At 41.3% G+C, this 27,055-nt stretch overlaps 1 protein-coding gene and 1 non-coding gene across 8 annotated transcripts in view; both read right to left on the bottom strand.

The window, feature by feature from the left end:
- The window catches only part of FRMD4B (FERM domain containing 4B), a 332,329-nt gene that overhangs the window by 30,056 nt on the left and 275,218 nt on the right, over positions 1 to 27,055 (bottom strand). For all 7 annotated transcript variants that reach the window (XM_047747015.1, XM_047747034.1, XM_047746993.1 and 4 more), the window contains 4 exons: positions 11,046 to 11,129; positions 9,290 to 9,355; positions 7,381 to 7,438; positions 5,888 to 5,974 (listed from right to left, as the gene is read on the bottom strand). In XM_047747015.1, the coding sequence (XP_047602971.1) occupies positions 5,888 to 5,974; positions 7,381 to 7,438; positions 9,290 to 9,355; positions 11,046 to 11,129 (295 nt within the window). The remainder of the gene's footprint in view (positions 1 to 5,887; positions 5,975 to 7,380; positions 7,439 to 9,289; positions 9,356 to 11,045; positions 11,130 to 27,055) is intronic.
- LOC125089592 (U6 spliceosomal RNA) lies at positions 11,463 to 11,569 on the bottom strand. The gene has a single exon (XR_007123987.1). It is a non-coding gene; the product is annotated as a U6 spliceosomal RNA (small nuclear RNA).

Genomic DNA, 27,055 nt, shown 5'->3' with positions numbered 1-27,055 from the left:
GTCAATCCTATTAACGTGCTATCTTTCATTTCCCTGTATGTGTCAACAATTCAGCCATTTGGCAAATGCCTGCAAATACAAACTAGTAGATTAAATAATGAAACTGAATGGTTTTGCCTGTCCAGCAGCCACTTCCTCTTCTTCACACATCATCTTCTGTTTCTACAGAGAAAACTCTCAGCCTTTAAGCTCTAGCTTGGCGGTCTCTTCTCAGTTTTATGATGTGCCTACCTCCTTCCCCTCAGCATACACTCTTTTCTGACTAGAATGTACCAACCCATTCTTCACAGCCTGACTCCTTCTCACTCTTCAGGACCCAGCTTAAATGTCACCTTTCTCAATGGCCTTCCCTGAACCCACTGGGTGTTCCATACCCATCCCATTATTGTCCCTCCATTTGGTTTCCACCAGAAGCTATCCAAAATTTATCATCTTGTTTTATTTCTTTGCTCACTCATTAGTTTCTCACTGACCATCCCCCTAAAAGACTTCAGAGAAAACAAACGCAGTGTGATAGAAACTACTTATCACCCACAGGATCTTTTCTCCTTCCTTCCTTTTAGTAACAAACACCCTGAGTTATGGCTTTGCCCATGGCCACCCACCTAAAGACTACCCTTCCCAGCCTTCCTTACAATTAGACTTTATGACTAATCAGGCTGCTTGCCTTGAATTCTTTCCTTCTGCTTGCCAGTTGTGAAATGGAAATGGAGACTCACCAATGCCCAACCGATTCTCTGAGAGTTCCTTGTCTTAGAAGAACTGCTTAAAATCTTGAGATGAGCTTACAGGAGGGGAAGAAAAATATCTATGGTGTTCCATAAATCAGAATACGGTAGGAAGGAAAACAAAATCTGCTTGGGAAAAGAATTCACCAACCCACTGGGTCCTCACAATGATCTCTGAGGTAGATAGAGTAGATAGAATTATTGGAATTCGAAAGCTGAGGAAATAAAGACCCAGCAAGGCTGAGTGACAGCTCCAGGTCAGCCAACCGGTAAGCAGGACTACAGGACTGGTTTCTTATTTCAACCCATGTAGGATTTGAGCTCTCCTCCCACAGACTCTGCAGAAGGCTTTAACAATCAGATTGATTATTGGTGTGGCTGGAGCTTAATTAGACACTTTACAAACAGGATGGACCGGTCTCCAGTTGACATTCTCTAATTCCATTCTTTTCTTCCACACCATACTTTATTATGTACCAACAGAAAGTGTGACTGGACAGCCCATGTGCCTCCTTCTTCTGCAGCTACGCTCATCCAGAATTTAAGCAGTGTTAGAAGCTGGTGAGGGCTCCCTGGTGAGGGGGCAGCAGGTGGTGGAAAAACAAGGAGTGGTGAGCAATGTCAAGATGGCCGAGCTTATAAAAGTAAGTGCTAAGTTTCAATGAAACCAACCCTATACTTTCATGACGGACGAGGAAACAGGAAGACTCCTGTGCTTGTGACTTAATTCGTCTGGCTCCAGGCATTTGGGAATTCCAATAGTTTAAAAAAAAAATCAGTTAACAGAAGGCTAAGAACATTTTCCCCACCCTGAAATGCCCCAAGGTGATGATGTACATCACATGACTTGGTTAGCAGTTATAATGCACCAAGATACTGATCTTGAAAGGCATTTTATCCCACTAAGGTTTGCCGGTGACACCTTGGCTGGCCTGCCTTTTTTACTTCTCCCAACTTGGAAAGGGTCTGATTTTCCCAGGTCAAATAACTTGCTGGAGGGCTACAAATCAGTCACGACATACATCAAGGTTTCACTTACCCACTGACCCTCTCTACCTCTTTGTGAAGAAATGACATTTTTCCTTGAAACACCGAATGAGCAATAAAAACCTAGTAGGAACACAAGCTTGCATTTTTTTTTTTAATATAAAACTTCACGGTTTTTAAGTTCGAATGTCCTATGGTTTTAAATTAAGCTGAGTTCCGGTATGTTTTCACATTCCATAAGAGTTTGCAATGACACATTTCATGCATAAAGGGAGAATTAAAAGGAAAAAAAAATTGCTTGTGATCTGAATTTTTAATACTCTGAATTTTTGTGGTTTGTTACTCAGAATTTTAAATTTCTCTTAATTTGCCTCATGCCTTAGGGCACTACAGTTAATAAATCCGTGCAGAGTGCTTAAGAGCCTCTGAAAACAGAAAATCTGAGCTGGGACTCTTAGAACACCAAGGCTTAAAGGAAAAAAAAAAAAAAAAGAACACCAAGGCTCCGAGTCTGTAGCAATGTGGGATCCTTCTCTAACCAAGAGTATTTCTCATACCTTTTTAAATTGTCTTTCTCTATGACTACCAGCGAACAACAGCCAGCTGCGTAGAGATGACTGTGTATTGGGCACAGTGCTGAATATTATCTCATGTAATTCTTACAGACAACGTAGGCCGTCGGTGGCATGACCGTGGTGCAGATGAAGAGACGGAGTTTAAAGAAAGATTAAACAACATGTCCAAGGTCACACAGCAAATGGATTCTGGAAACCAAAGACAGGCTATGGATTGCTTCCCAAATTCTTGCTCTGCAAAGACAAAGACTGAAAACACCTCATCCCCATGACTGGCAAAAGGCTTAGAGCCAAAATACACGAAGAGCACTTGCTGGGAGTTCTGGCAGGTACGAGAAACATCGTCCCCACCATTCCTGGGCTACAGCTAATAGACCTCATATGGAAAGTACAGAAAGCTTTGGCTTGTGGGTCTTGGATGAACACTTTTTTCAAAATAGCCTTTGGCTTTGATCAGTCTCTCTTCTTAATAGCAAATCTTCCCCCTTCTAGCCTGTTTTTAAGCTACATAATTATAACCCAGCAGGTGTGTGTAACAAGCACGTCAAGAGGCTGAGCATCTCCAAGGCCTCCCATCTCAGCCTTTGTTTCAGGGTTGGCCAATCTTGACCTTCATTCCTGCTCGGCCACTGGTAACTTGCTGTGTGCCCAGGTCATGCAAACAGCTGAAGCATGATCCTCCTTTTTACAAGTCAGTGCCCACAGCCCTTTCAATGACGGCTTCTTTCATTTGGACCAAGTGGGCCAGGGCAGTGACTTGTAGACCATCCTCCCTCCAATTAAACCCGTAGGCTCTTTGGCCATGGAAAAATAAACTGATGGAAGCAAAATTCATCGTCAGATTTTAACAGAAGGAGGAGGAGGACATAAGCGGTGGTACAGCATGGACAGTTGCTAAGATCACCAAGAAAGAGAAGACGAGGCAGTAGTAACACAAGATGGCCCGGTTGGGTCCTTTTTGAGTTGAATGGCACGTCTTGAAAAGGAAAGCGAAAACTCTGCCAATCAAAAAAAAAAAAAAAAAAAAAAAAAAAAAGACTGTGTCTTCTGACCCTTGTCTAAACTCTGGGATGAACAACCAAGCCTGACCGTGATCAATGTCAAACAATATTGACCAATTCCTATGAAACTGTGAATGTAAAAAAAGGACCATGCGTCATAAACAACTGAGAGGAAATTTGCTGCAGGAAGATACTGTGTAGACGCCAATTCACTATTATTTTGTCTTTAGTGGATGCATTTATAGTCTGTGGGATTCTCAATTTCATGAAGCCACATTCGCTAAGAGATGACTTGTGCATCGATTTAAGTTATATATGACACGCAAGACTCAGCAAAACCAGTGAGACTCCTGAACGCTATTTCTTAAAGTAAAATTCAGGGGAGAAATAAATTACTGAAAAATGTTAATATAAGTTGAGGTCTACCTCCAGAAAACACAATAAGGAATAATCTGGTTTTATAAAATAGATAAACTAGGGATTAGTTATATGCATTGACTGGGATTCATTATGCTCCTTCTCCCCGCCACGGACCCCCACTTAACAACCATAACGTCCATCAAAAGCCAATCAGTTAAATGAATTCTGTTTTCCGCATAATGGATACTGGGCAGCTTTCGAACGAGTGAGGAGAGATGTGTTTATAAAGTAGCCTGGAGAAATAGGACACAGGATGAAATAGTGTGTCTAGAATGATTTCTCTCTCTGGAAAGCTTAGGATAAACACTGACAAAGTCTCAATGAACCACTGTCATTCCTTCAACCGTGGTTACCGTGGGAAGGGATGGGCATTGCAGAAGGACTCCCTCCCATAACTGACATGTTTCTGTAGTTTGTATTTTATTTGTTTTTATAATGGCTTTGTATAACATTTTGGCTAAAAAAAAATACTATAAATAAAAATGATTTTGAAAATTGTTTTAAAAAATTTGCATGCCTATCATTTCTAACATTATTTCTTTGAAATTTGCTCTTAGAGGCAAATTTTCAAGTATAGACAGCATTATTGATATTCCTCCTGGAAATCAAGTAAGTATTCCTTACTTTGATCTTGGTCACAGGGCTTAGAGAGACATCATTTTATTACGCGATTACATGCATGTAGCCTTCCCATCCCCCACATAGATGGATATCAATCGCAAAATGATACTTTATTATTTTTATCAAGAATTTCCAGTGAGAAGCCTCAATGCCCAGCTGGTCTGCTCTGGGAGGGCAAAACTGGCATTAGAAGGGGGTGAGCCCTGGGCCACCTCTCTGTGTGGTCTGCATCAGCTTCCCAACCGTAAAATGGGGAGAAAAGAGGAGTTTAATTATTTTTAACTCAATGGAAGGTTGAGAGCATTGACAAAACCTGAAAAACCACACAGCAGATGAAGAACACAGTGGTATGATGACAAAGGCTGCTTCATGACAAATATGGCTGTTTTTCTAATAGACATTAAAGCACGAGACAGATGGAAATGATAGTAGTTATTCAAGGCTGCGATGTCGGGGTGTGATAACACATGGTCTGCTATTACAGGTCACTGTTTCACTGCTGTGACTGACGCCGGGCGATACCAGCAAAGCACAGGGAGGGCGGCAAAACCAACCAGGGCAGTGTGAGTAAGCCTTCATGTCATTATACCACACAGTAGGCTGGGGCGGGCGGGGGGCTGTCTAAGTGGACTCATCCATTCTCATATAGGCAGAAACAGATTGTATGCCTGTGCTTGGATCAAGAGAAAGAGCATCACGGCCACAGTTCACACTGAAAATAACGTAATTTATTAGGTCTGGAACACCCAAACCTGAGAGAGAATGTGACCTTTAATAAACAGCACATAACTTATTTTTCTTTAAAAAAAAAAAAAAAAAGCAGACGTGTTTAGTGTGGAAAATTGTGAACCAGAGATAAGTAAAAACACCAGCAGTAGTAAAAAGATCAATCAGAACTGGATTACTGAGAAGGAGCTGGCACCAAAGACTCTGGCTTATGTCTTCACAATTCATCCACCTGTATATCCATCCAATGTCAGTAAGTGTATGTGTGTATATGTATGTACATTATATGTATATTATATATACATACTTTAAATGATATCTTTAATAATATTTTATATATAATTTTATAGATAAAATTATATATAATTTATATATAACTTTAATAATAATATGTATATTATACATATACTTTATATAAAATATTTTAACATTATATATAATTATGTATATAAGTAAATATTTAATGCTTACATAACAGATAAATATATAAAATTTGGAAAACACATATATCATCCTCCTCTTCATATGACCTTAAAACAGAAATCTAATTGGATGCATTTATAAATGAAGTTGGGGTCAACATCCTTAGAGTTAAGTCTTTGTGCATAACTTGATTCCCTTAGGATAAATGATCAAATGTGGAACTGCTGGGTGAAGGGTACATAAATTAGTTATAAAAAGTATCTTTCACTTAACCTGAGCCTTCTCTGAATCCATGGCTTCACTAACCAAAGTTATTTGTCCAAACCTGTTCGGTGCCCATTAAAGCAATATTCCAAATCCAGAATAGCTCAAGCTCTCCTATGTGTCTATAATGATTCACACTTACTTTCCGAGGTTTCACTTTATCTTGCAGATCATACTGGCCAATTCCTTTATAGCTGATTCCAAGCCACCAAGGAAGTCCTTGTTTATCCTGGAAGATGGAAAAGCATGAGAACCAAGCCCTAATTGTTCAGTCTTCTAGAGGTGAAGATTCACCAATGTCATCCTTGAACAAATATCAGCAAGGCAAAATAAAGCTGTCTTGGCAAACAAAGCATTATTTAAAAACTTAACTTGCTATTAAAATGCCTTCAAAAAAGATCTGTAAGCTAAAACAAATCAATACTATTAATGCCATTAAAAAGAATGAACCATGACTGTCTTGATTAAACAGCTGGAGGAAAGAAAGAAAATATAAAAATCCTGAGTATAAAGCTAGTTATCCATTTAAAAGAAAAAAGAAAGAAAGAAAAGAAACTAAAAAGAAGAAGAAAAAAGCTCTCTGTTCTTTTGATTAGTAACCAGCTATAATGGTCAGAGAAGTTTCCAAAGAATTAGAAAGATGAGAAAGGGGGCACCAAACCTGATGTTTTATAATTCCCACTTAACAATGAACCTGGGAATACTGAAAAGCTCTTTTGGAGAACTGTACGATTCAATGGCAGGATGTTTGAATCATCACTTTGAGATACATATGGGGAGGAGAGGAATTTTTTTTTCACAAATTTATCTTTTATGTCCTGCCAAAGTGAAGGATGTATTGACACAGGGAAAGAAAAATGTGGTGTAACCATATACCCACATGCAAACAAATTAAGAATCAGGAGAAACCCAAGTTGAATTGCTACATATTTTTAGTACGAGGTATCCTCATTATGCAAGTACTTACTATTTAACCCCCCATTTTGAATTGCAAATACTGTTGTAACTTGAAAAGTCACTCAAGATTGATCTATGATAAAACTCCTTTCAAACAAGACCCCCTTCTTAATGGTGCTTTATCCCTAACCTCTCAAAATATTTCTGAATCCATTTCTCCCTGCTTGAAAGCACCTGAAAATACTATACAAATGTGAAATCTACCAATTGAAAACTGGTATTGCAAATCCTGCAAAAATTTGAGAATTTTATGAATCTGTTGAAATGACAGTGGCAAGTTTATGATTCTCCTATAAAGGCTGTATCAAGTGACTATCTGGTAGCATTAGACAGGTGAACAACCAGGGAAGAGAAACAACAGCAAAAATGGGTAAAAGGAATAGATGCACTAAATGAGAATAATTTGAGTATGTTAGGATTCATAGAGGTTCTGGGAGAACATACGAATGTAGTAAGTATTTTACAAAAATAACAAGCTTTGTAATTTGCTACAAATGATAAGGTATAATCTGGCTTTTATTTTTTAAGAAAATCAATTATATTTTAAATGTTGAAATTTATAGAGATAATTTGCATGCATATGCACATTAATTTATGTAATTTTAGAAGTTGGTGCTATTCATTTACTCAGAAACTAACATGGGTGGTAGGAAAGCTTTGTTATGCAAAAGTATTTACCTTTACTGCATAATAATGGACTCCGTAGGTGGGTAGAGCTTCTACTATTTTCATATACCTGTGAAAAATGAATATATATTATAATCTCTTAATAAATTAGAGGATCATTTTGGGAAAAGTGATGTACATAAATATGATATGTGGGGTGACTGGGTGGCTACAAATATACTGCACAGCCAAGATTCCAACAAAGTGAATGGGATTCCCCAGTCTAGACCCTTAACCCCCAAGTCAGCCTCTTATTTGGAGCCACAGCTGTTAAGATCAAGAGAAGGGAAAGGACTCTGCACTGAAACAACGACACTTCATAACACGCTCATTAGCTTAACCTAAAATCCTTCAGGGAATTTGTTACTCCTCTTCGCCCTCCCCCTTGAAAACAGGCACAATGAGTTAAAATGTCCACGACTGAACTTCAGGACTGCTCATTTTTGATTTCTGCCTTGAAGACCATAGAAGGTGTGCTGTGATCAAAAGATCAGTGCAAGAGGCAGAGGTTGTGAGGGAAAGCTATACACTGACCAGGGAGGGGAAAGGCAGTCTCTAGGTCCTTATTTCAGTTCTCACAGGCTCTGAGCTATATTCAGTGGGTTTTTAAAAGAACTTCTATGGACATAAAAGTTATTCTACAATTACCACAGTAAAAGGTTATATTTGGTTTTATAATTTTAAAATTATAAAATTATAAATTTAGTTCTTATAATTTTATTTTTTTTAAGATTTTATTTATTTATTTGACAGAGAAAGAGATCCCAAGGAGACAGAGAGGCAGGCAGAGAGAGAGGAGGAAGCAGGCTCCCCGCCGAGCAGAGAGCCAGATGCAGGGCTTGATCCCAGGACTCTGAGATCATGACCTGAGCCAAAGGCAGAGGTTTAACCCACTGAGCCACCCAGGTGCCCCAGTTCTTACAATTTTAAAACTTTAACGTAGCTTCTGAACTACTGTTAATAAATGGATGGTGAGGGGTGCCTGGATGGCTCAGTTGGTTAAGTCTCTGACTCTTGGTTTGGGTTCAGTTCATAATTTCAGAGTCCTGGAACTGAGCCCAGGATCAGGGCTCCCTGCTAATTTTAATAAATCTTTTTATTTTTATTTTTTTTTAAAGATTTTATTTATTTATTTGACAGACAGAGATCACAAGTAGGCAGAGAGGCAGGCAGAGAGAGAGGAAGGGAAGCAGGCTCCCTGCTGAGCAGAGAGCCAGATGTGGGGCTTGATCCCAGGACCCTGGGATCACGACCTGAGCCCTGAGCCGAAGGCAGGGGCTTTAATCCACTGAGCCACCCAGGCCCCCTAATAAATCTTTTTTAAAAAATAAATGGATAGCAACTCTGTTAGTCTAAAATGCAGAAATATATCACTATGGTCTGCTCTTGTTAACATGCAGACATAGATTACCCAACACCAACACTGTATGCTCCACTCAAAGTAGAGTCACAAACCAGGCAACCAAGTATGGCCTCCAAATGGGTTTTATTTGGGTTGCGTTGTAATAAAATTTTCTTAAAATTACTTTGCAATGTTTAAAACTGGATTTTAAAAATCAGAATTTCCACCTTTTCTTAGAAACTATCAGCTCTGGTAGCTTTAGGCCTGCTGAGACTAAATAACTTTGCCTCTACTCAGGGCAACAGCGCTCCAGTTTACTTCAGTCTCCACCATTCCCTATTGCCTCTACACCTGGCCTGCATTTCTCAGTTTTGCCACCTGCCTGCCTCTGGAAAATATCTGAATTGATGACAGCAACAGCAGAATGACTCAAGGCATTTTTATAATTCATAGTAAGGCTTTTCTAACCAGATGGGGATGATATACACACAAACCACACAACAGAAATAATTTCAGATGACTTCTTCAAACAGAACGCATTAAAATTCTATCTAAGCAAAAGGAAAGACAGATACTTACTGGACCACAGCTTGACCCCGAGTCAGACCTTTGATTTTCAAATAATGCTCAATTACCCTGTCCTCACTGTAAAACAAGGAATGAAAAATATGGCAATGTATGATTATATGAGGTACAGACTCAATTTCAAGATTCTCAGGTGGTTTGTTGAGAAACTAGAGAAAAAAGACCTTTACCAACTTGTTTGGGAGATAGAAACTGGCTGACTTTAGTTTCTGTAGGACACTCATTCCTGAACCTCAGACATTTGGATACCTCATCAAAACTTTATTTATATTTTGTATGATATATAAATATATCAATACTTCTTAAAACTTGATTTATTGGAAAAGGAAAGAGAATATCAACTTATCAAATGAAAAACTTATTTTTTGCCATAATTGAATGAGATAAAATAAATATAAAATAATGTTATTAATGCTAATTAGTGAGCCTTTCTAGGGAAATTAAAAGGCTTAAAAAAAGAGATCAGCAAATGTTAGATATTAAAGGCATTTCCTTAAAATTATCCACAAAGATTCAGAAAGGATTAAAACTGTTCTGAGTCTTGTGTGTAATCCAAAATACTACCTTGTCACTCGCTACTTGGGAAACACTGCTTTCAGAGAAAACACTTCATTACTGTCCCAGGATAACACTTGTTGAGTAGAGGGGCACCTGGCTGGCTCAGTGGGTAGAACATGTGACTCTTGATCTTGGGGTTGTGAGTTTGAACCCCATATTGGGGGCAGAGATTTAGTAAAAAACCCAAAAACTTAAAAAAAAAAAAAGCTTGACTAGAAAGGTGAGAATTATGTTGAAGTGTGTCACCTTTGATATCCCTCAGCTACTGTACCCTACTTACAAATAGATACCTGTCATATCTCAAGTATAACCTAGAAGGGTAAATGTTTTCATCTCTACACAACCAGTAATTAGCAGTAAATGATCTCCCCCCCAACCCCCAAGAAACTATCACTTAACAATAATATGTTTGGAAGGTTCCAGACTCAGGAAGCAACACGATCTCAGGACTCACTTTTGCTCTTTCTGTGGGAACTGCATTTCATCTCTCCTATGAAAGTTATTCTTGTTGAGTATTTATTTTGTAATCAGTTTTTCAGTGGAAAGGAAAACTATCTTCAGGATTCTGAACCATAAATCAAGGAAACTATATTTAAAGGGGATATAACTAATTCAAAGTTGTGGGTGGGGGGAGTACTTTTCAAGGAAAAAACACTGTATGGAAAATGGATACCATGGATTCATTAAAATATAAATAGAACTACTTAAAATATACAACAATTTTTGGCTACAGAAGAAACTTCTGATCAGTTAGGTAGTTTCTGGCCATTAAGAAAACCTCTATCCATGGAAATCTGTATTTTATAACATGTATATTGCACTCTGCTAGATTAAGGCCACATTACAGTGACACGTTCACTTAAAAGCCCTCTCTACAAAAATAATTAATTAAAGAAAAAAGAGTTACTGCTTAAAAAAAAAAAAGCCCCCTGTACAGACCTTCGACACACATGAGTGAGAAGGCACAAAGCCACACTTCACAAACGACCACAATCTTGGTACGATGATCTCCAGTAAGCTTTGACAAGACCCTTTCTGGGAAAGGATGAAGGTCTACTTATAGTGGCTCAGATGCACGTGATGGGCTATGGGATACTTTCTTCACTTATGTTTCTTTTAATTTCTTGAAAAGCACGCTTTTTTCAATGGAGGCTATGAGAGCAGGGTCATCTGTCGTCCTACTTTGGCTTACCAGTAAGCAAGGGATGGGTGCTCCTGAAGAGTTTTGGTGGGAAAGGCTGGTAGGGTCTTTAAATCTTTCCTGGCATTTTCATCACTGAAAAGAAGAGGAATACAGTAATGTCAGTCACCATTACCTAAGATAGCATCCAACCTAGCCACCAGAGGAAATCGATAAATCTGATAAATCTGATAAATCAGGATACTGGGCTGTAGCAAAATACCATCAGTACACACGTAAGGCTAAGGATTCAATTAGAGAGAGCCGCCACCTGAACCCCCACCCCAAGCCATTTGATATTTTGAAGTTTTTAAAAAGACAAAAAAAAATTAAAATTACAGTATTCAGGTGTCATAATCCTATTTTCCTTACTCTCTTGATAAACTTGCAGCCATTTTCATTGTATATTTCTTTCTTCTTTTTTTTTTTTTAAATATGGAACACTTCACGAATTTGCGTGTCATCCTTGCGCAGGGGCCATGCTAATCTTCTCTGTATCGTTCCAATTTTAGTATATGTGCTGCCGAAGCGAGCACTCATTGTATATTTCTTATGTGTATCTGTTCCATTACATAATTATTATTATGGTGGATATTCCATTTTCACACAGCATTCTTCAAATTTCTTCACATACTTTTTCTGTGTTCCTATAGCACCCTAATAATGACCTTTAGTGGACACGTAATGTTGTTGGAATGTTGGTTATCATAAAACTGTTCGGGTAGTATCACCAATTTTTCATAATAGATATCAATTCAATAAAAAAGTTTATATTGGAACACCTGGGTGGCTCAGTTGGTTAAGTATGCCTTTGGCTCAGGTCATGATCCCAGATCACCTGCTAGTTACAAATGAAAACACTGAACCAGTTTCAAGAGCCATCATTCATGCAATTTTCACATTAGCTTCCCTGGGGTTTGCCCCAGTGATTCACACTCAAAGAAATGAACCCCCCCACCTGGAGGACCAAACCCAAGCATGGTGAATCTCTTCCCAAAGCAGTCATTCAACACTCACAGATCAATTCTTATGGATTAATCTGGGGAACCAGGCATGGCCCACAGACAGGTTTTATTTGACCCTCACTGTACTGTGCTATATTAGAAATTGCTCACTCCTGTCATCAGAGCAGGCTTGATATAAGTGGTTCTCTTTCACTGTCTAATTTTGTCTTTTGGCTTTACCATCGCATTTCCTGACCGTGCTACAGGGCAGTCAAGGGAACCCACCGAGCAAACTGTACATATGCTTACTGTCTTCCAGTAAGAACCAAGAGTTGAGTGTCACCTGGCTTGGAGAAACTATGATTTGCACCTGTCAACTTTACATTTCAAAAGGAAGGTTGCGGCCCTTCCTAAAGGTTAAAGATCCTGCTTTACAAATTGCTACAGGAAATAAAAAGTCACTTGGCTCCTGTTCTTACGTAAGAAAAATCTCTCTATTCATTTGAAATCTAAGCAGTATGGTTTAACCACATTGACAATCTAGGAAAACAGGTTTGGGCTTCCTGAAAACCAAAATATACCACAATCCAATTTATTCATATTAAAGGTCATCTGTCAACTCTCAGTAATGATATTTATTTTTCTTAATAATTTCTTTTATGCTCTGTCCTTCAAATCCCATTTCCTTTTTCAGAGAAGTTGGCTTGGGAGTTTTTTTTGTGAAGGGAAAATACATGTATACATTCTAAATGACAGGCTAAGGACAACACTTTTTGTTATTCATCGTCACCACCAATGACATATGTATTATTATCTTCTGGGTCTATGTGAACTATATGCCATGTTCCAAGGACTCAGCCTAGCACTCAGTTACCTCTTTGGGTTACTGTTAACTTTGTGGCAATCAAGACCTCACTAAAGCAGAAGCTGCTAATTACTATAACTTCATTTATTCTTTTATCAAGTATGTATCGAGTACATACTATACACTTAATATGCGGAAGCCAAAAGAGAAAGGAGAGGGGACAGAAGTAAGGGAGAGATTTTATCCATCATTCTATTCATTCTATTGAGAGTAAATGGGATGACTGACGTCGAGGCCCTTTAAGAAGGCTTCAGTTCCTGTGTCCTCAAAGCACTAACATCTCACAACACTGAGATTTTTCTAAAATTTAAGCATTTAGTATATGCTTGGTAAACACCAGCAACTTACATGTTAGTGCCTAACTAAAGAAACAGCTGTGTGTTTCAACAGAAGAAGACTACTCCCTGGGTTGGATTTACTGAAAGATAAACTCTGCTCTTTGACATGTCATCTTTTCAAGGAATTTCTCTTCTTTTCTTTTTAAGATTTATTAATTTATTTTAGAGGAGTCGGGGCAGAGACAGAGGGAGAGAGAATCTCAAGAAGATTTCCTGCTGAGGGCTGAGTCTGACACGGGGCCAGATCCCAGGACCCTGAGACCACGATCTGAGCTGAGATCAAGAGTCAACCACCCACCCACAGAGCCACGCAGACACCCTTCAAGGAACTGTCACGAGTAATTTTAACTATATAATAGTCCCTCCTTATCCACAGGAGATACACTCCCAGACTTCCAGTGGATGTCTGAAACCACAGATAATACCAAACCCTATATACTGTCTTTTCTCCTATATATACATACCCATGATAAAGTTTAATTTGTAAATTAGGCATAGTAAGAGATTAAAAACAATAATAATAAAATAGGAGTGCCTGGGTGGCTCAGTGGGTTAAGCCTCTGCCTTTGGCTCAGGTTATGATCTCAGGGTCCTGGGATCGAGCCCTGTATAGGGCTCTCTGCTCAGCGGGGAGCCTGCTTCCCGCCCCCCTCTTCCGCCTGCCTCTCTGCCTACTTGTGATCTCTCTGTCAAATAAATAAATAAAAACTAAAAAAAAAAAATAGAATAGACATTTAACAATGTACTGTAATAAAACTTAAATGAACATTGTTCTTTCTCTAAAAATACCTTATTGAATATTCTTCATTCGATGATGTGAGATGAGGAGATGCAGTGAGGGGAACAACCGAGGCATTGAGACCCAGCGTCAGGCTACTATGGACCTTCTGACGATTTGTCAGGAGGAGGATCATCTCTCCCGGACCACGGGTAACTGAAACCGTGGAAAGTGAACCCACGGGTGTGGGGGGGACTACAGTTAGAACCATCCCAGTTATAAGATGTGGTTATAAGATGTGGTTATAAGATGTCGTAAGATCTCTTCATCTGGATGTGGGGGTTGAATGAATCAATATAGCACCAAAGATCAATCATGGGCCAGTATCCTAAATAACAACAAGTATTCACTCGTGAAGACTTTTCCGGGGAACCGATCAATTGCCCGGAAGCAACTACAATGTGCATCAGTAGGGATACAGCTGAGGGATCGTTTTAAGCAGAGTTTAGACTACTTTAAAAGGAGTATACCTGAACAGGTAGAGCCCAAGGGATTTGGGGGCAGTTCACCTATTCTGAATAATACTGTAATGACATACATGATATCATGTATTTGTCCAAATTTTAAACTCACACAACACAGACTGAATCCTAACTTAACTAGGGACTTTAGTTAATAATTATGTAATAATTTGATTCAATTGTAACAAATGTACCCCACTAGTGCAAGATGTTAATAGTAGGGTAAAATGTTGGGGGTGGGACATGAAGGGGAAAGAAAAAGAGGGTAGATGGGAACTCCGTACTTTCCGCTCACATTTTCTGGAAACCTAAAACTGCTCTAAAAGAATAAGGTATATTAATTCAGAAAAGGAAGAAAAAGAAAGAAAGAAATACACTTTAGTGGTTTTTAACCTGTGTGGCTTTGCTCCTCAGGGGGCACTTGGCAATGTCATATGACATTTTTTTTAAAGATTTCATGTATTTATTTATCTGAGAGAGAAAGAGATAGTGAGAGAGAGCGTGAGCAGGGGAAGGAACGGAGGGAGAGGGAGAAGCAGACCCCACGCTGAGCAGGGAGCTTTATGTGGGACTCGATCCCAGGATCTTGGGATCATGACTTGAGCTGAAGGCAGACGCTTAACTGACTGAGCCACCCAGGTACTCCATTAAGACTTTTTCTTTTTTTTAAAGATTTAACTTTTTAAGTAATCTCTACAGCTAGTGTGGGGCTCGAACTTACGACCCTGAGATGAAGAGTTGCATGCTCTACTGATTGAGCCAGGTGGGCTTAGACATTTTCATAGTCACATTAAGACATTTTTCATAGTCACAGCTGAAGGGAGGCATTACTGGCATCTGCTGAGCAGAGGCCAGGATAGCTGCTCTGTTTCCTATAATACAGAGAATAGAGCCCCAACAACAAAGAATTATCCCACCCAAAATGTTAGCAATGTTGATTTTGACAGGGAGAGAGATCACAAATAGGTAGAGAGGTAGGCAGAGAGAGAGAGAGGAGGAAGCAGGCTCCCTGCCGAGCAGAGAGCCCAACTCGGGACTTGATCCCAGGACCCTAAGATCACGACCCGAGCCGAAAACAGAGGCTCAACCCACTGAGCCACCCAGGCATCCCGCAATGTTGAGTTTGAAAAACCCGACTTGAATTATTATAAAGTTTTTTCTAATCAAACCCTAAAACTTCTAATTGTATCTTTTAGACCTAACAAAATTCTCGCGTCACTCTTAGACTATAGATATCCCAATACAAATACCCCGTAGGTACAAATGCCTATCAAAAGGCAAGTGAGAGAGGCATTAGGCATTCAACTATGTAAGCTAGCTAAAAACAGGCAAGTCAGGGGGCGCCTGGGTGGCTCAGTCATTAAGCATCTGCCTTTGACTCAGGTCATGATCCCACGGTCCTGGGAATGAGCCCCCTGCTCCACAGGAAGTCTGATTCTCTCTCTCCCACTCCCTCTGCTTGTGTTCCCTCTCTTGCTGTGTCTCTGTCTGTCAAACAAATAAAATCTCAAAACAAAAACAAAAATAGGCAAGTCAGAATCAGTATTAGAAACAAGAACACCAGGCGCCTGGGTGGCTCAGTGGGTTAAGCATTTGCTTTCAGCTTGGGTCATGATCTCAGGGTCCTGAGACAGAGCCCCATGTCAGGCTCCCCACTCAGTGGGGAGTCTGCTTCTCCCTCTCCCTACCACCACCCCTCCTTAGGAGTGTACTCTCACTCTCAAGTGAGTAAGTAAAATCTTAAAAAAAAAAAAAAGAAAAGAAAAAGAAACAGAAACACAGTTAAGAATGGTGGGGACTGGGGCACCTGGGTGGCTCAGTGGGTTAAAGCCTCTGCCTTCGGCTCAGGTCATGATCCCAGGGTCCTGGGATGGAGCTCCACATCAGGCTCTCTGCTCAGCGGGGAGCCTGCTTCGCTTCCTCTCTCTCTGCCTGCCTCTCTGCCTACTTGTGATCTCTGTCTGTCAAATAAATAAATAAAATCTTAAAAAAAAAAAAGAATGGTGGGGACTATGAAGAAAAAATGTTGCCCATTTGCAGTATTACTCAGGATATAGACTGGACTTGACCATATGTGACAGAGATCAACATTTTGATTAGTGAAATATCCAGGGCCCCAAACTCTTGTTGCTATCCTTCACCTGGTCCAAGACAGCCCATTACTGTGTCACCATGTTGACATTTCAGCCATTAGGTCAGGGAACAACAATGAGGGAGGACAAACCCATTATTTAGGGGCAGAACATGAAATCTGCTAGCTTTCCCTAAGTCTATGGGCCAGAACAATCATAAAGTTATGCTTAATGCAAAGGACACTGCAATACAGAGTCTTTATTTGGGACAGCCACATGCCCAGCTGAAAACTGTAATGATATGGAAGAGAGAGAGATTGGATATGGGGGAAAACATAATCTGACTCCAATGTGGATAGGGAACCACCACTTAGATCCATGTAATTTCTGCCATGTGGGAATGTGGAACCACTATTGCCTAATGATCACATCTTCCCCCCAACAATTAAGGCAAAAATCTCCGAGTTTTATGTAAGATATCTAATTTTAAAATACTGTCTCCACCGAGAAGCAAACAAACAAAAAACCCAAAAAAACAAAAATAAGAACTAAAACACTGTGCAGGCTATATATAAAACATACCGTGGGCCATCACTATCGCTCTGCAATTTGTGACATAAGCTATTAGTATAGAATGGACAGAGAGATGACTTCTCAGCTCCTCAGTTTGGTTTCCAGTTTTAAAAAATTTATTAACAGTACAAATTGTCAGTAGTGCAAAAACAAAAGAGTTATATAAGTGATTTTGACAAATGTAGAATCTGGACCACATCCCAAATGATTATATTCTCAGGAAAGGACAAAGCCTTATTTTTTTGTATTAGAAAAGGTTCCTATCATACCTCCACATTTAGTCATTTGTGCTTTTGTAGAAACATCCTTTCCCTGTGAATATATAACATCACTTTCCTGTAAGAACCCATTTAATAGCCCGTTTCTAACAAGCCACCACAGATATTGAGATAATGGAGCCGTGAACATTAACTATCAACGTTAAGAGAGAGTCCCAGGACTCAGAGATGGCTGAGACAGGCAGCCTAACAGAAAAACAAACAGTGCACAAAAGTAGATATCCTATGACCAACAGACAGAATCAAGTGTTCAGTTTCGTAAGTACTCAGGGAAACACAAATTAAGCCCTCAATGAATCACTACTACGTAAAAGACCACCAAACTTAAAACTCTGATAATACCTAGTCTACATGAAGGCGTAGGGCAGTAGAAACTTCCATCCATTGCTAGTGGGAATGTTAATCAGCATGATCATTTTGGAAATTTGCATATCCTACACGCAGAGATCCTTTCTCAGGTATATCCCCAGAAACTTACACAAAAGAATAAACTTTATAGCAGCATTGTTCACAAAAAGACAAATAAGGTTGGGGGGGGGAGAGCTAAATGGGTGATGGGTATTAAGGAGGACCCTTGTTATGATGAGCATTGGGTGTTGTACCTAAGCGATGAATCATTAAATTCTCCTCCTAAAACCAGTATTACACTATATGTTAACCAACTAGAATTTAAATAAAAACATGAAACAAACAACCAAAACCCAAGAAAACCAATAAGGAAACAACTCAAATATCTCAATAGGAATGGCAGAATTGTAGTGTATTCAAACAAAGGAATACCGTATAGCAAAGAAAATACACCACAGCTTCACTCCCGATGAAATTCGCAAATAGTAAGCAAAGAAGCAAGACCCCAAATAATACACACTTCACAATCCCATGCTCTAAAATAAGCAAATAGGGGCTCCTGGCTGGCTCAGTCCATTTAGTGGCAGCCTTTGGCTGGGATCGTGATCTTGAGGTCCTGGGACTGAGCCCCATGTTGGGCTCCGTGCTTAGACTCCCCCCAGCTCGTGCTCTCTCTCAAATAAACAAATAAAATCTTAAAAAAAAAAAAAAAAAAAAAACCAAAATGAGCAAAATGAAACTAGAGATTCATATTTAGGTGATAAAAGTAGAAAGCAAAACAAGAAAATATGTACAACAGAGTCAGAGTACTTCTGGGGAAAGAGGATTTTACTGAAGGGGGGAGGGGCACGGTACACAATGGGGGGTGGGGTGGGGTCCTGGCAACATTCCTCCTTGGGTGTGGTTATGTAGCTGTGCACTCTCTGATTTGTTCTTTAAACCAAACATACATGTTTTATGCACTCTTCTGCGTGATATAATCCACACCAGAAACTACATCCAATGCGGTTAGCGCAGCCCATTCACTGCCCTTTGGAGGGGGAGAGAGAGCTGCGGCGCTTCCTAAGGCAAGAGGTGGTAACTGACGAACCAAAAAGTCAACCTATCGGGGTGTTAGAAACACTGGCGCGTTATTCTAAGATTAATCCCGATCATTTCCAGTGTTTGGGACCAAGAGGGATTTCACGTCTGAGCGGACTGGCAGTAGCTGAGTGCTGATTGGTTCGCCCTCGAAAGAACCCAACCCCTGGGAATGTGCCGGGGAGTGGGAGGCCAGGCGGGTAGACTGAGCTTCTGCGGAGACGGCCCCTCCCCAGACAGGGCTGAGCAGGAGGCTTGGTATATATGAATTGGGATCAACCTCAGAATCCAGAGGGAGGGCCCCAAAGCAGCTGGGAGGTGAGCAGCCCTGGATGGAGATGTCTCTGCCTTTCCCCGGCACTAAATGCACTCACCCTGACTGGGAGTTCTTGACCTTAATGGCAATCGAAGTGTTACTTGAAAGATGCACTTGACCAGAATTGCCAAGATGGACTAATTTCCCCAGGTCCTGGCCAGAGAGAAAACCCATAAATCTCCAAGACTGGTTACTTCTCAGTAACTAAACCAGGAATTCCTTGTCTTCATCGTCTCAGCAGGAATTCGTTGTCACACTGAAGAATGTCCTCATGCAGCATCTGATCTAGGCAGAACGCCTCCATTAGGTATTCCAGAGTCCTACGCTGACAGCCTTCTAGAAGGAGGCAGCCCATGACCCATCATTTCGCTGCTGCAACTATGCCTCAGGCGATGATTCCCTTTGGCATTCTCAAGCCCCCTTTCTTGGGCTGCTGTTTTTCTTCACTGACCTCAAAAGCCCTGGAGGAATGTGCCAACCTCACTCCTTTTTGAGAAAGCCACATGGTTGGCAAAAACGAGGCTACCCTTTGTGTGTGCGGGAGCACTTGTGTGGAAACAGCCCCCCCCCCCCCCGGCAAATGTGTGCACCTGTTGTGGCTAACTAGGAACATGCTCACAGCGACGACCAGCCACCTGCCATTCTGACGCTGGAGCGCAGGCAATTAGCAAACGGTGGCTACCCGAGCTTCCCAGAGCAGAACGGTCACTGAGCTCCCTTGAAGACGGAAGCTGCATGTGCCTGGTGTGGGGGCATCCCTAGGTTTCTAGGACACTTTGAAAAAAAGTAAAAAAAAAAAAAAAAGCCAACCCCCCAAACTTCCCTTTTCCTTTTGAGGCTACAGTTTTTCTTACCTGAACCCAAAGCAAAAGTGCCTAAAAAGCACATACTGAATATAATGACCCAGTGGAAATGTTTGTAGCAACTTTATTACACAAAGAAATAAACTAAGCTGTTTAAAAAGTAACTTAAGACTGGAGTCTTTTTACCCATATAAAACTCAAAATCCAGGGGGCACCTGTGTGGCTCAGTGGGTTAAGCTTCTGCCTTCAGCTCAGGTCACGATCTCAGGGTCCTGGGATCGAGCCCCACATCGGGCTCTCTGCTCAGCAGGGAGCCTACTTCCCCCCCACCCTACCTGCCTCTTTGCTTACTTGTGATCTCTCTCTCTGTCAAATAAATAAATAAAATCTTAAAAAAAAAAACACCCTCAAAATCCATTTCATAAAAATGTATATGCAGGGGCGTCTGGCTGGTTTAGTTGACAGAGCATGTGACTCTTGATCTTGGGGCCATGAGTTCGAGCCCTATACCGGGCATAGAAATTACGTTAAAAATGAATTAAACAAATATATAAATAAATACTTATGGGTACATACAATATATTGCTTAAAGATGTATATTCAAATGTAAAAATGCTAGTGTTAATGCCTGTCTGAACACTCAAGATAAAGTCTACCATAGCCTCAGTATCATCAGAAATTAAGTAAAGGGGAGAGAAATGAAATGAAATAAGAGGGTATGAAAAGGGACATCTGGGGACTTGGGAAAGTTGTCACAGAAGGGAGCTCTATCTAATGCTGGGCTCCATGCAAACTAAAGATGTGCAGTCATTAGGAACTGCGCTAATTAGAAACATTTGCCGGTCTCCTGGCATTGCCCTGTGAAGACCCTGGTGATAAGCCCCTTCCTTATCTAAGCTTGCTAGAGACCGGTGCACTTCACCGGAGGAGTGGGACATGGCAATGATCATACCAGCTACAGAAAGTGCATTTCATGTCTGTTAAATGGTGTAGTGGGTGCCAAGTCACCCCTAAAACGTGCGAACTGGATCCAGTGTTTAAGGATGACAGTTTGCTTAACCATGTCAGTATTGAAAGGATCCTGGTTACTGTGAATAAACACGGACTTCTTTGACCAAGCTACCGGACTGATTAACACTCAGTGATTAGCAGTTTAAGGTATGTTACCAGTTTACTTAGAGTGGTTTTTGGCTGGCCAGACTGCTTTCAAATCACCCTGTCTGAATTTTTAACAAATCACATTTCTCTCAATTCCCTGGGAACTTGGCTTTCCATGACGAATCTAGTTTATAAATTAGCTCCTTGACTTAATAACTAGGAGTTGTAACAGTAAATTTCTTTCTACTAATTCCTAAGTAAGGGGATATTAAAGGTGACAAGGGTAGAGTTATCACATCACAGTCCCCTGACCAGCAGAATCAGTTTTATCTCAGAACCTGTTAAAAATGCAAATTCCTGGGGCCTACCCCAGACCTACTGCAACAAAAGGACTCAAAGGGGGACCCAGCAATCTGTCTCACAAATGACTTGAGAAGCCCTGCCACAGAATAATAGAATATACACATCATAAAACACAAGGAGATTTTCAAAAAAGCGACAGTAATCAACCATTTAAAATAGAAAAGAAGGTCCCAGAGGCTGAGGACAGGCTGAGTTTCAGGAGACTCGAGGGGTCTGACCCAGCAGTGATGCCAAGTGAGCACGTCATTGAGACCCCAAAAAGAATTGCTCTGAATTTCTCACCCTCACTGGGCATTATTAGGGGGCAGAGTTTGAGAGAAAGCCTCTCTCTATATGTATTATGCTATTATAACCAGCTCCCTCATTTCTGTGAAAACTGAAATTTTAGAGCGATTAATTTAAACTCCCACAGTAAGAAAGTAGCAGATGGGACTCCAAACCTGTGCTTGACCCACTTTGCCTAATTCCTCCAGACTCTGACAAGAGGGGGAAGGGGTCGCTAGGGAAGAAAGAGGGGACTCATCAACTTAACTTGGGGCTCCAGAATTTATAAATATGTTGGCCACTGACTGGTTCTAGGCCAGGGATAGTTTCTTGGGGGAGGACAGGTAGCTTTTTTTTTTTTTTTTTTTAAGGACAGGTAGCTTTTTAAAACTAGATTAATCTGGATGAGCCAAAAACTGAATTAAACCGCATAAGAGATCTGAACACAGATAACAATACTGAATGTGTTACCACTCAGTGCTTCTTGAACCAAACCAAAACAACTACAGTCCACAGCTATCCCCTAATAGCAAAGATATCAAACTTTATTAAAAAGGTTTTTTTAAAGAGCTACAAAATCAGACCCCAGCCATTTTCAGCAGAAGTTTAAAAGAGGGCATCCAAACCCACCTGGATCCCCACTTCAGGTGAGAAGCCCGACATCCTCCCAAGGCTCCTTAAACCACACAAAGTATCCCTCATGCCCCATTTTTAAAATACTGACTCAATATTTCATAGTAAGCTCTCCACTCCTGATGAGTTATCTCTGTTGCAGGAGCCCAAGTCCCGGGAGGAGTGGGAGAAAGTAGGACACATGCTGTCACTTTCATTGTCAATTGTATGCAAAGGCGGAATGCTGGGGCTCCCATTCACTTGGTGTCCAATGCCACTACTGATAATGGCGAATAATTAGTCCAGAAAAAGTGCTTACAGAGCTAAGGTAATTTCCTGGTAGCTAAAATAAAGTACCCCCCTTGCCTTCCACTCCTCCAGACTGAAGGAACAGCAGCTAGCCAGTTGGGAGAGCTGAATTCCTTTGGTCCAAACCCTCAGTCCCGGGAGGGGAAAGCCACCTGCCACCGAGCTTTGAAGACTTACCAAAGCAAAGGGGTTCTGCTGTGAGGTGGCTTTAGGTCTACAACAACAGCAGCTGGTTGGCTCGTTCCCCACTCTCCAGGTGGGAGCTGCAGCTGGGGAGAGGAGGAGCCGGAGGGAATTGGAAGGGGAGGGAATTGGAAGGCGGGAGTGGAAGCAGGGAGGGGCCGGCAGAGCCAGACCTCCAGCACTCCCCTCCCAAGTCACAAGGTCTTTCCATTCTTAGAGTTTCCTCCCCGCCCCATTTAAACATTTCTCAATCACACCTCCAGCCAAATCCCTGGAAGGATTACGTAAGTCGTCCTCCAGGCCTCTGGGGAAGCTCCAGAGCCCCCACTGCTTCCAGGAAAGGGGTGCCTCCCCTCCCCACATCTTGAGAGAATGAAGCTCTTTCACTGGGGTTCAAGGTGTGAACATGCATTTCCAGGCTGCCTGTGATCTCCAGCTCCCTCAGACCATTCAGCTCCTTAGCAGGACAATGAAAGAAACTGGCTTTAAAGAGGGCTGTCCTGGGTGTGTGCTGAGTGGCAGACACGTGCTGGGCATTTTGCTTATAGGAAGGAACTCTTTCAATCCTCAGAGTGAACCTAGACGTAGGCACTATTTCCAATTTACTGAGGGGACTGAGGTTTAGAAGAGTCACCTAGCTAGCCCTGTGTCTGCCAGAGCTTGCCCATGGGCAGCCGGGACCTGGATGTGGGCTACTGCAAAGCTTCCATTTAGAAACAAGTCAACAGACCAACCAACCAGCTGACTCTAGACCTGGGGTGCGTAGTAATAAGGTTTGCATGGAGAACTGAAATCAGTCCCAAGTTTCTGGGTTGGTAGGATTTTTGTGGCCTTAGGTAAACTAACTTGTGAACCTCAGCTTCCTCATTATAAAATAGGGCTAGTGACCTACCTGTCTTACAAGGTTCTTGGGAAGACGGCAATAGGATACTGTGAAGACACCTGCCTATGTTCAATAAATGTGTTCTTTCCTTTCTGACAGCAGCATGTGAAACCAAAAAGCTTTCCAAACCCTTTACACTCCTACTCTCAGAACAAGCTACAGATGGGTGATGGTAATCAAGAATTCCCAGGGGTGCCTGGGTGGTTCAGTGGGTTAAGCCTCTGCCCTCAGCTCAGGTCATGATCTCAGGGTCCTGGGATGGAGCCCCCGCATCAGGCTCTCTGCTCAGCAGGGAGCCTGCTTCCTCCCTCTCTCTGCCTACTTGTGATCTCTCTCTGTCAAATAAATAAATAAAGTCTTAAAAAGAAGAAGAAGAAGAAGAAGAAGAAGAAGAAGAATTCCCAGGGGGTGGTCTAGATTAGAGTGGCCAGATTAAATACTTAGGACACACTTATAGTGAAAAAAAAAAAAAAGATTATTCATTGTTGAATCATTATATTGTGCACCTGAAACTAATATAACACTGTATGTTAAGTACAGGAATTTAAAAAGTATTTATTTTCTATCTGAAATTCAAATTTACGCAGGCATCCTGTATTTTTATTTGCTAAAGGTGCCTGCCAATCCTCCAGGCTGGTAATAAACGACTCAGGGAAAGAGCTCTGAAAACACCCTGCCAAGTCCCAAGTTGCAAGCAGTTTTAGGATTGGTTCAACAGAATCCGCTGTAACTCGTTCAAGTTCAGCCTTGAATCTTGTTCTTCCACCACCATGACCAGTCCATAGAATTTGTGTCGGGCCCTCCTTATCTCAGCACTGTAGCAAAGAAGCAAGGAATCTGTTTGTGTTCTTGGTGGGAAATACAGTGTCCTCTCAGCTTGAATTCTTTTACCATTGTTTTCGTCTGGGGCCTAACCTGTAACGGAGGACAAATTACTCTGTCCATCTGCATGCCTGATAATGATCAACTGTCACACTATTTTTTTTTTAAGTCTAAAGAATTTCTAATAATGATGAAAATGCGATGAGAGGTTTTTCTCAACATTAGCCAGCTTGCCGAGGATTCTAACCGTATCTACTTGGAAACTTCAACTCCTGCAGAGGAAGGAAAATTCCTAAGAATGACAGGTGGAGAAGCAGATTAACATGAGATTCCATAAACAGAGTGAAATAAGAAATATTTTACGAATCCATAGGGACAGAAAGTGGAATGGTGGTTGCTAGGAGCTGGGGCGGGGGTGAGGGAGAGAATGGTTAATGGGCATAGCATTTCAGTTTTGCAAAATGAAGAGTTCTGGAGATCGGTTGTGTAACAATGAGAATATCCTGACCACTTCTGAATCACACACTTAAAAAATGGTTAAGATGATAAATTTTATGTTATGTATATTAATACTATAATTTTAAAAAATAATCTGTCCTACAACCCTTGAGTTAGAAATAAAGGGCACATGGAAGAAGAATAATACAGATCTTATCTTCCTATAAAAGAATGTGAAGTCAAAGAAATCTGTTCCTCTCCTGGGACACTGCCTACAAGACAAGAGAAAATTATGTATGGTCAACTTGAAGGCCCAAAGCTTTATCCCTTCTTCCTGCACGTATGACTCGGTGTGTCCTTCCTGATCACGCATGCCTGGGTGGCTCAGTGGGCTAAAGCCTCTGCCTTCCGCTCAGGGCTCAGGTCATGATCCCAGGGTCCTGGGATCGAGCCCCACACTCTGCTCAGCAGGGAGCCTGCTTCCTCCTCTCTCTCTGCCTGCTTCTCTGCCTGCTTCTCTGCCTGCTTGTGATCTTCCTCTCTCAAATAAATAAATAAATAAAATCTTTAAAAATAAATGAAATTCTACTTAAAAAAAAAAAAAAAAACAAAAACTATATTGACCACAACAGCCATTTGAACACAGATAATAAGACTGAACATGTGTTCTGTTGTGCACTCAGTGCTTCTTCAACCACACCAAAGGGCGCTGAAATGTGTATCAGAAGGAATGCAGAGATCATCCTTTAAAATGCCATCTCTTAGCTTAGGTAGACCCTGAATGGCTTGTACTCTGGGGAGAGAAGTTCATGTCACGCCACTTGCTATTCCTACTGAACACCAAATACGCAGATGTCTTAGCCAGCCGCTATCTGAAAAGCCCACTGGAGGCTGAGTTTCATTTTTGTACCAAGCATCAGCGATGGCTCGGTGGCCCCATTCACTCCTGGTACAAGACTGATCCTCACTGTGAGGTTGGTTGCTGTCTAGGGTCTCTTCAGGTGGAACTTGGAGCCTTTATTTTTGTTTACTTGCATCATGTCTTTAAGGTGTGAAAAGCAAAGTGTTCTGAAATGCAAAATACTTAGAAGCCGAGAAATGCAGAGGCCGGGATTCCTAGCCTGATTCTGCGCTCGCTCTTAACAGGTGGAACCAGGCCCTGCCTTTTCTGTAAAATGGTGATGAAGCCCCTTTTCTCATTTTAAAGTCCAAACAAGACTATGCTGGCATTTTGAAAAAAATTAAAAACAAAGTCCAAACACGATAAGAGTCTGAGAATGAGCCCTGTGAACAGCTAAAAACTACGAAAAGAAATAAAAGCATTCGTTTCTCTTCAAACACAGGCAATACTTTCTTTTCTGAAAGCTGGAGCAAAACAGCTTTTACAGTTCGAAATACTAACAATGTATGAGGCTCTCAACTGAGCATGTAAACGCAATCCCTCCCCGCCCCAGAATCCTGTTCCACAAATAGGATTACCACCCCCACTTTACAGGTGGGAAAACTGAGCAGTAAAGAGGTGAGACTTGTAGAAGCCCACACAGCCCCTCAGGATGGAGCTGGGCTGGGAACCCAGCATGACGCCAGGGCCTGAGCTCTGCAGAGGACGTGACGTTGTGGTCACCAGAAACACGCCATGCAGCCATCTGGCCTGTGGGTCCAGGAGCTCCCCAGGGTCTGACTGCATATCATTATCAGCCCCGTCCAGCAGATACCATTAAACATCCTTTGGCTTCACGTTTGGCGAGTCATCCAAAGGAAAGGCAAAGCGGAAATTTGGAGGAGGTTTCAGATCCAAATTCTGTTTGTGGAAGATAAGGGACCTTGGTCGCCAGCATCAGTCCCCACATCTGTAGAATGAGCATCCCAGTTTGAGGACAAAGTCATAGAAAGAATGTAAGGGGGCCCGGCACCTGGCAGATAATGGTAAAAGTGGTGTGCACAATGGTGGAGAGCATGAGCTCTGCCATCAGAGGACCTGGGTTCAAATCCCAGCTCCACATCTTACCAGCTGTATGATTTAGGCAAGTCACTCCACTTCTCTGGGCCTTAGTTTCCCCAGCTGTAAAATGAAAATAATCACACCTAGCTCTTGGAATTGATACAAGGAATAAGGTAGTGAATATCTGGGAAGCTTTCAGAAATGAGTGCTCCAGGTGCCAGGCACTAGTCTAACCCCTTTAGGGCATTATTT

Source organism: Lutra lutra, chromosome 1 (assembly GCF_902655055.1).
Source record: "Lutra lutra chromosome 1, mLutLut1.2, whole genome shotgun sequence".
NCBI lineage: Eukaryota > Metazoa > Chordata > Mammalia > Carnivora > Mustelidae > Lutra > Lutra lutra.
Note: the sequence above shows the minus strand (reverse complement) of the source record. Positions and strands in the feature narration are given on the sequence as shown.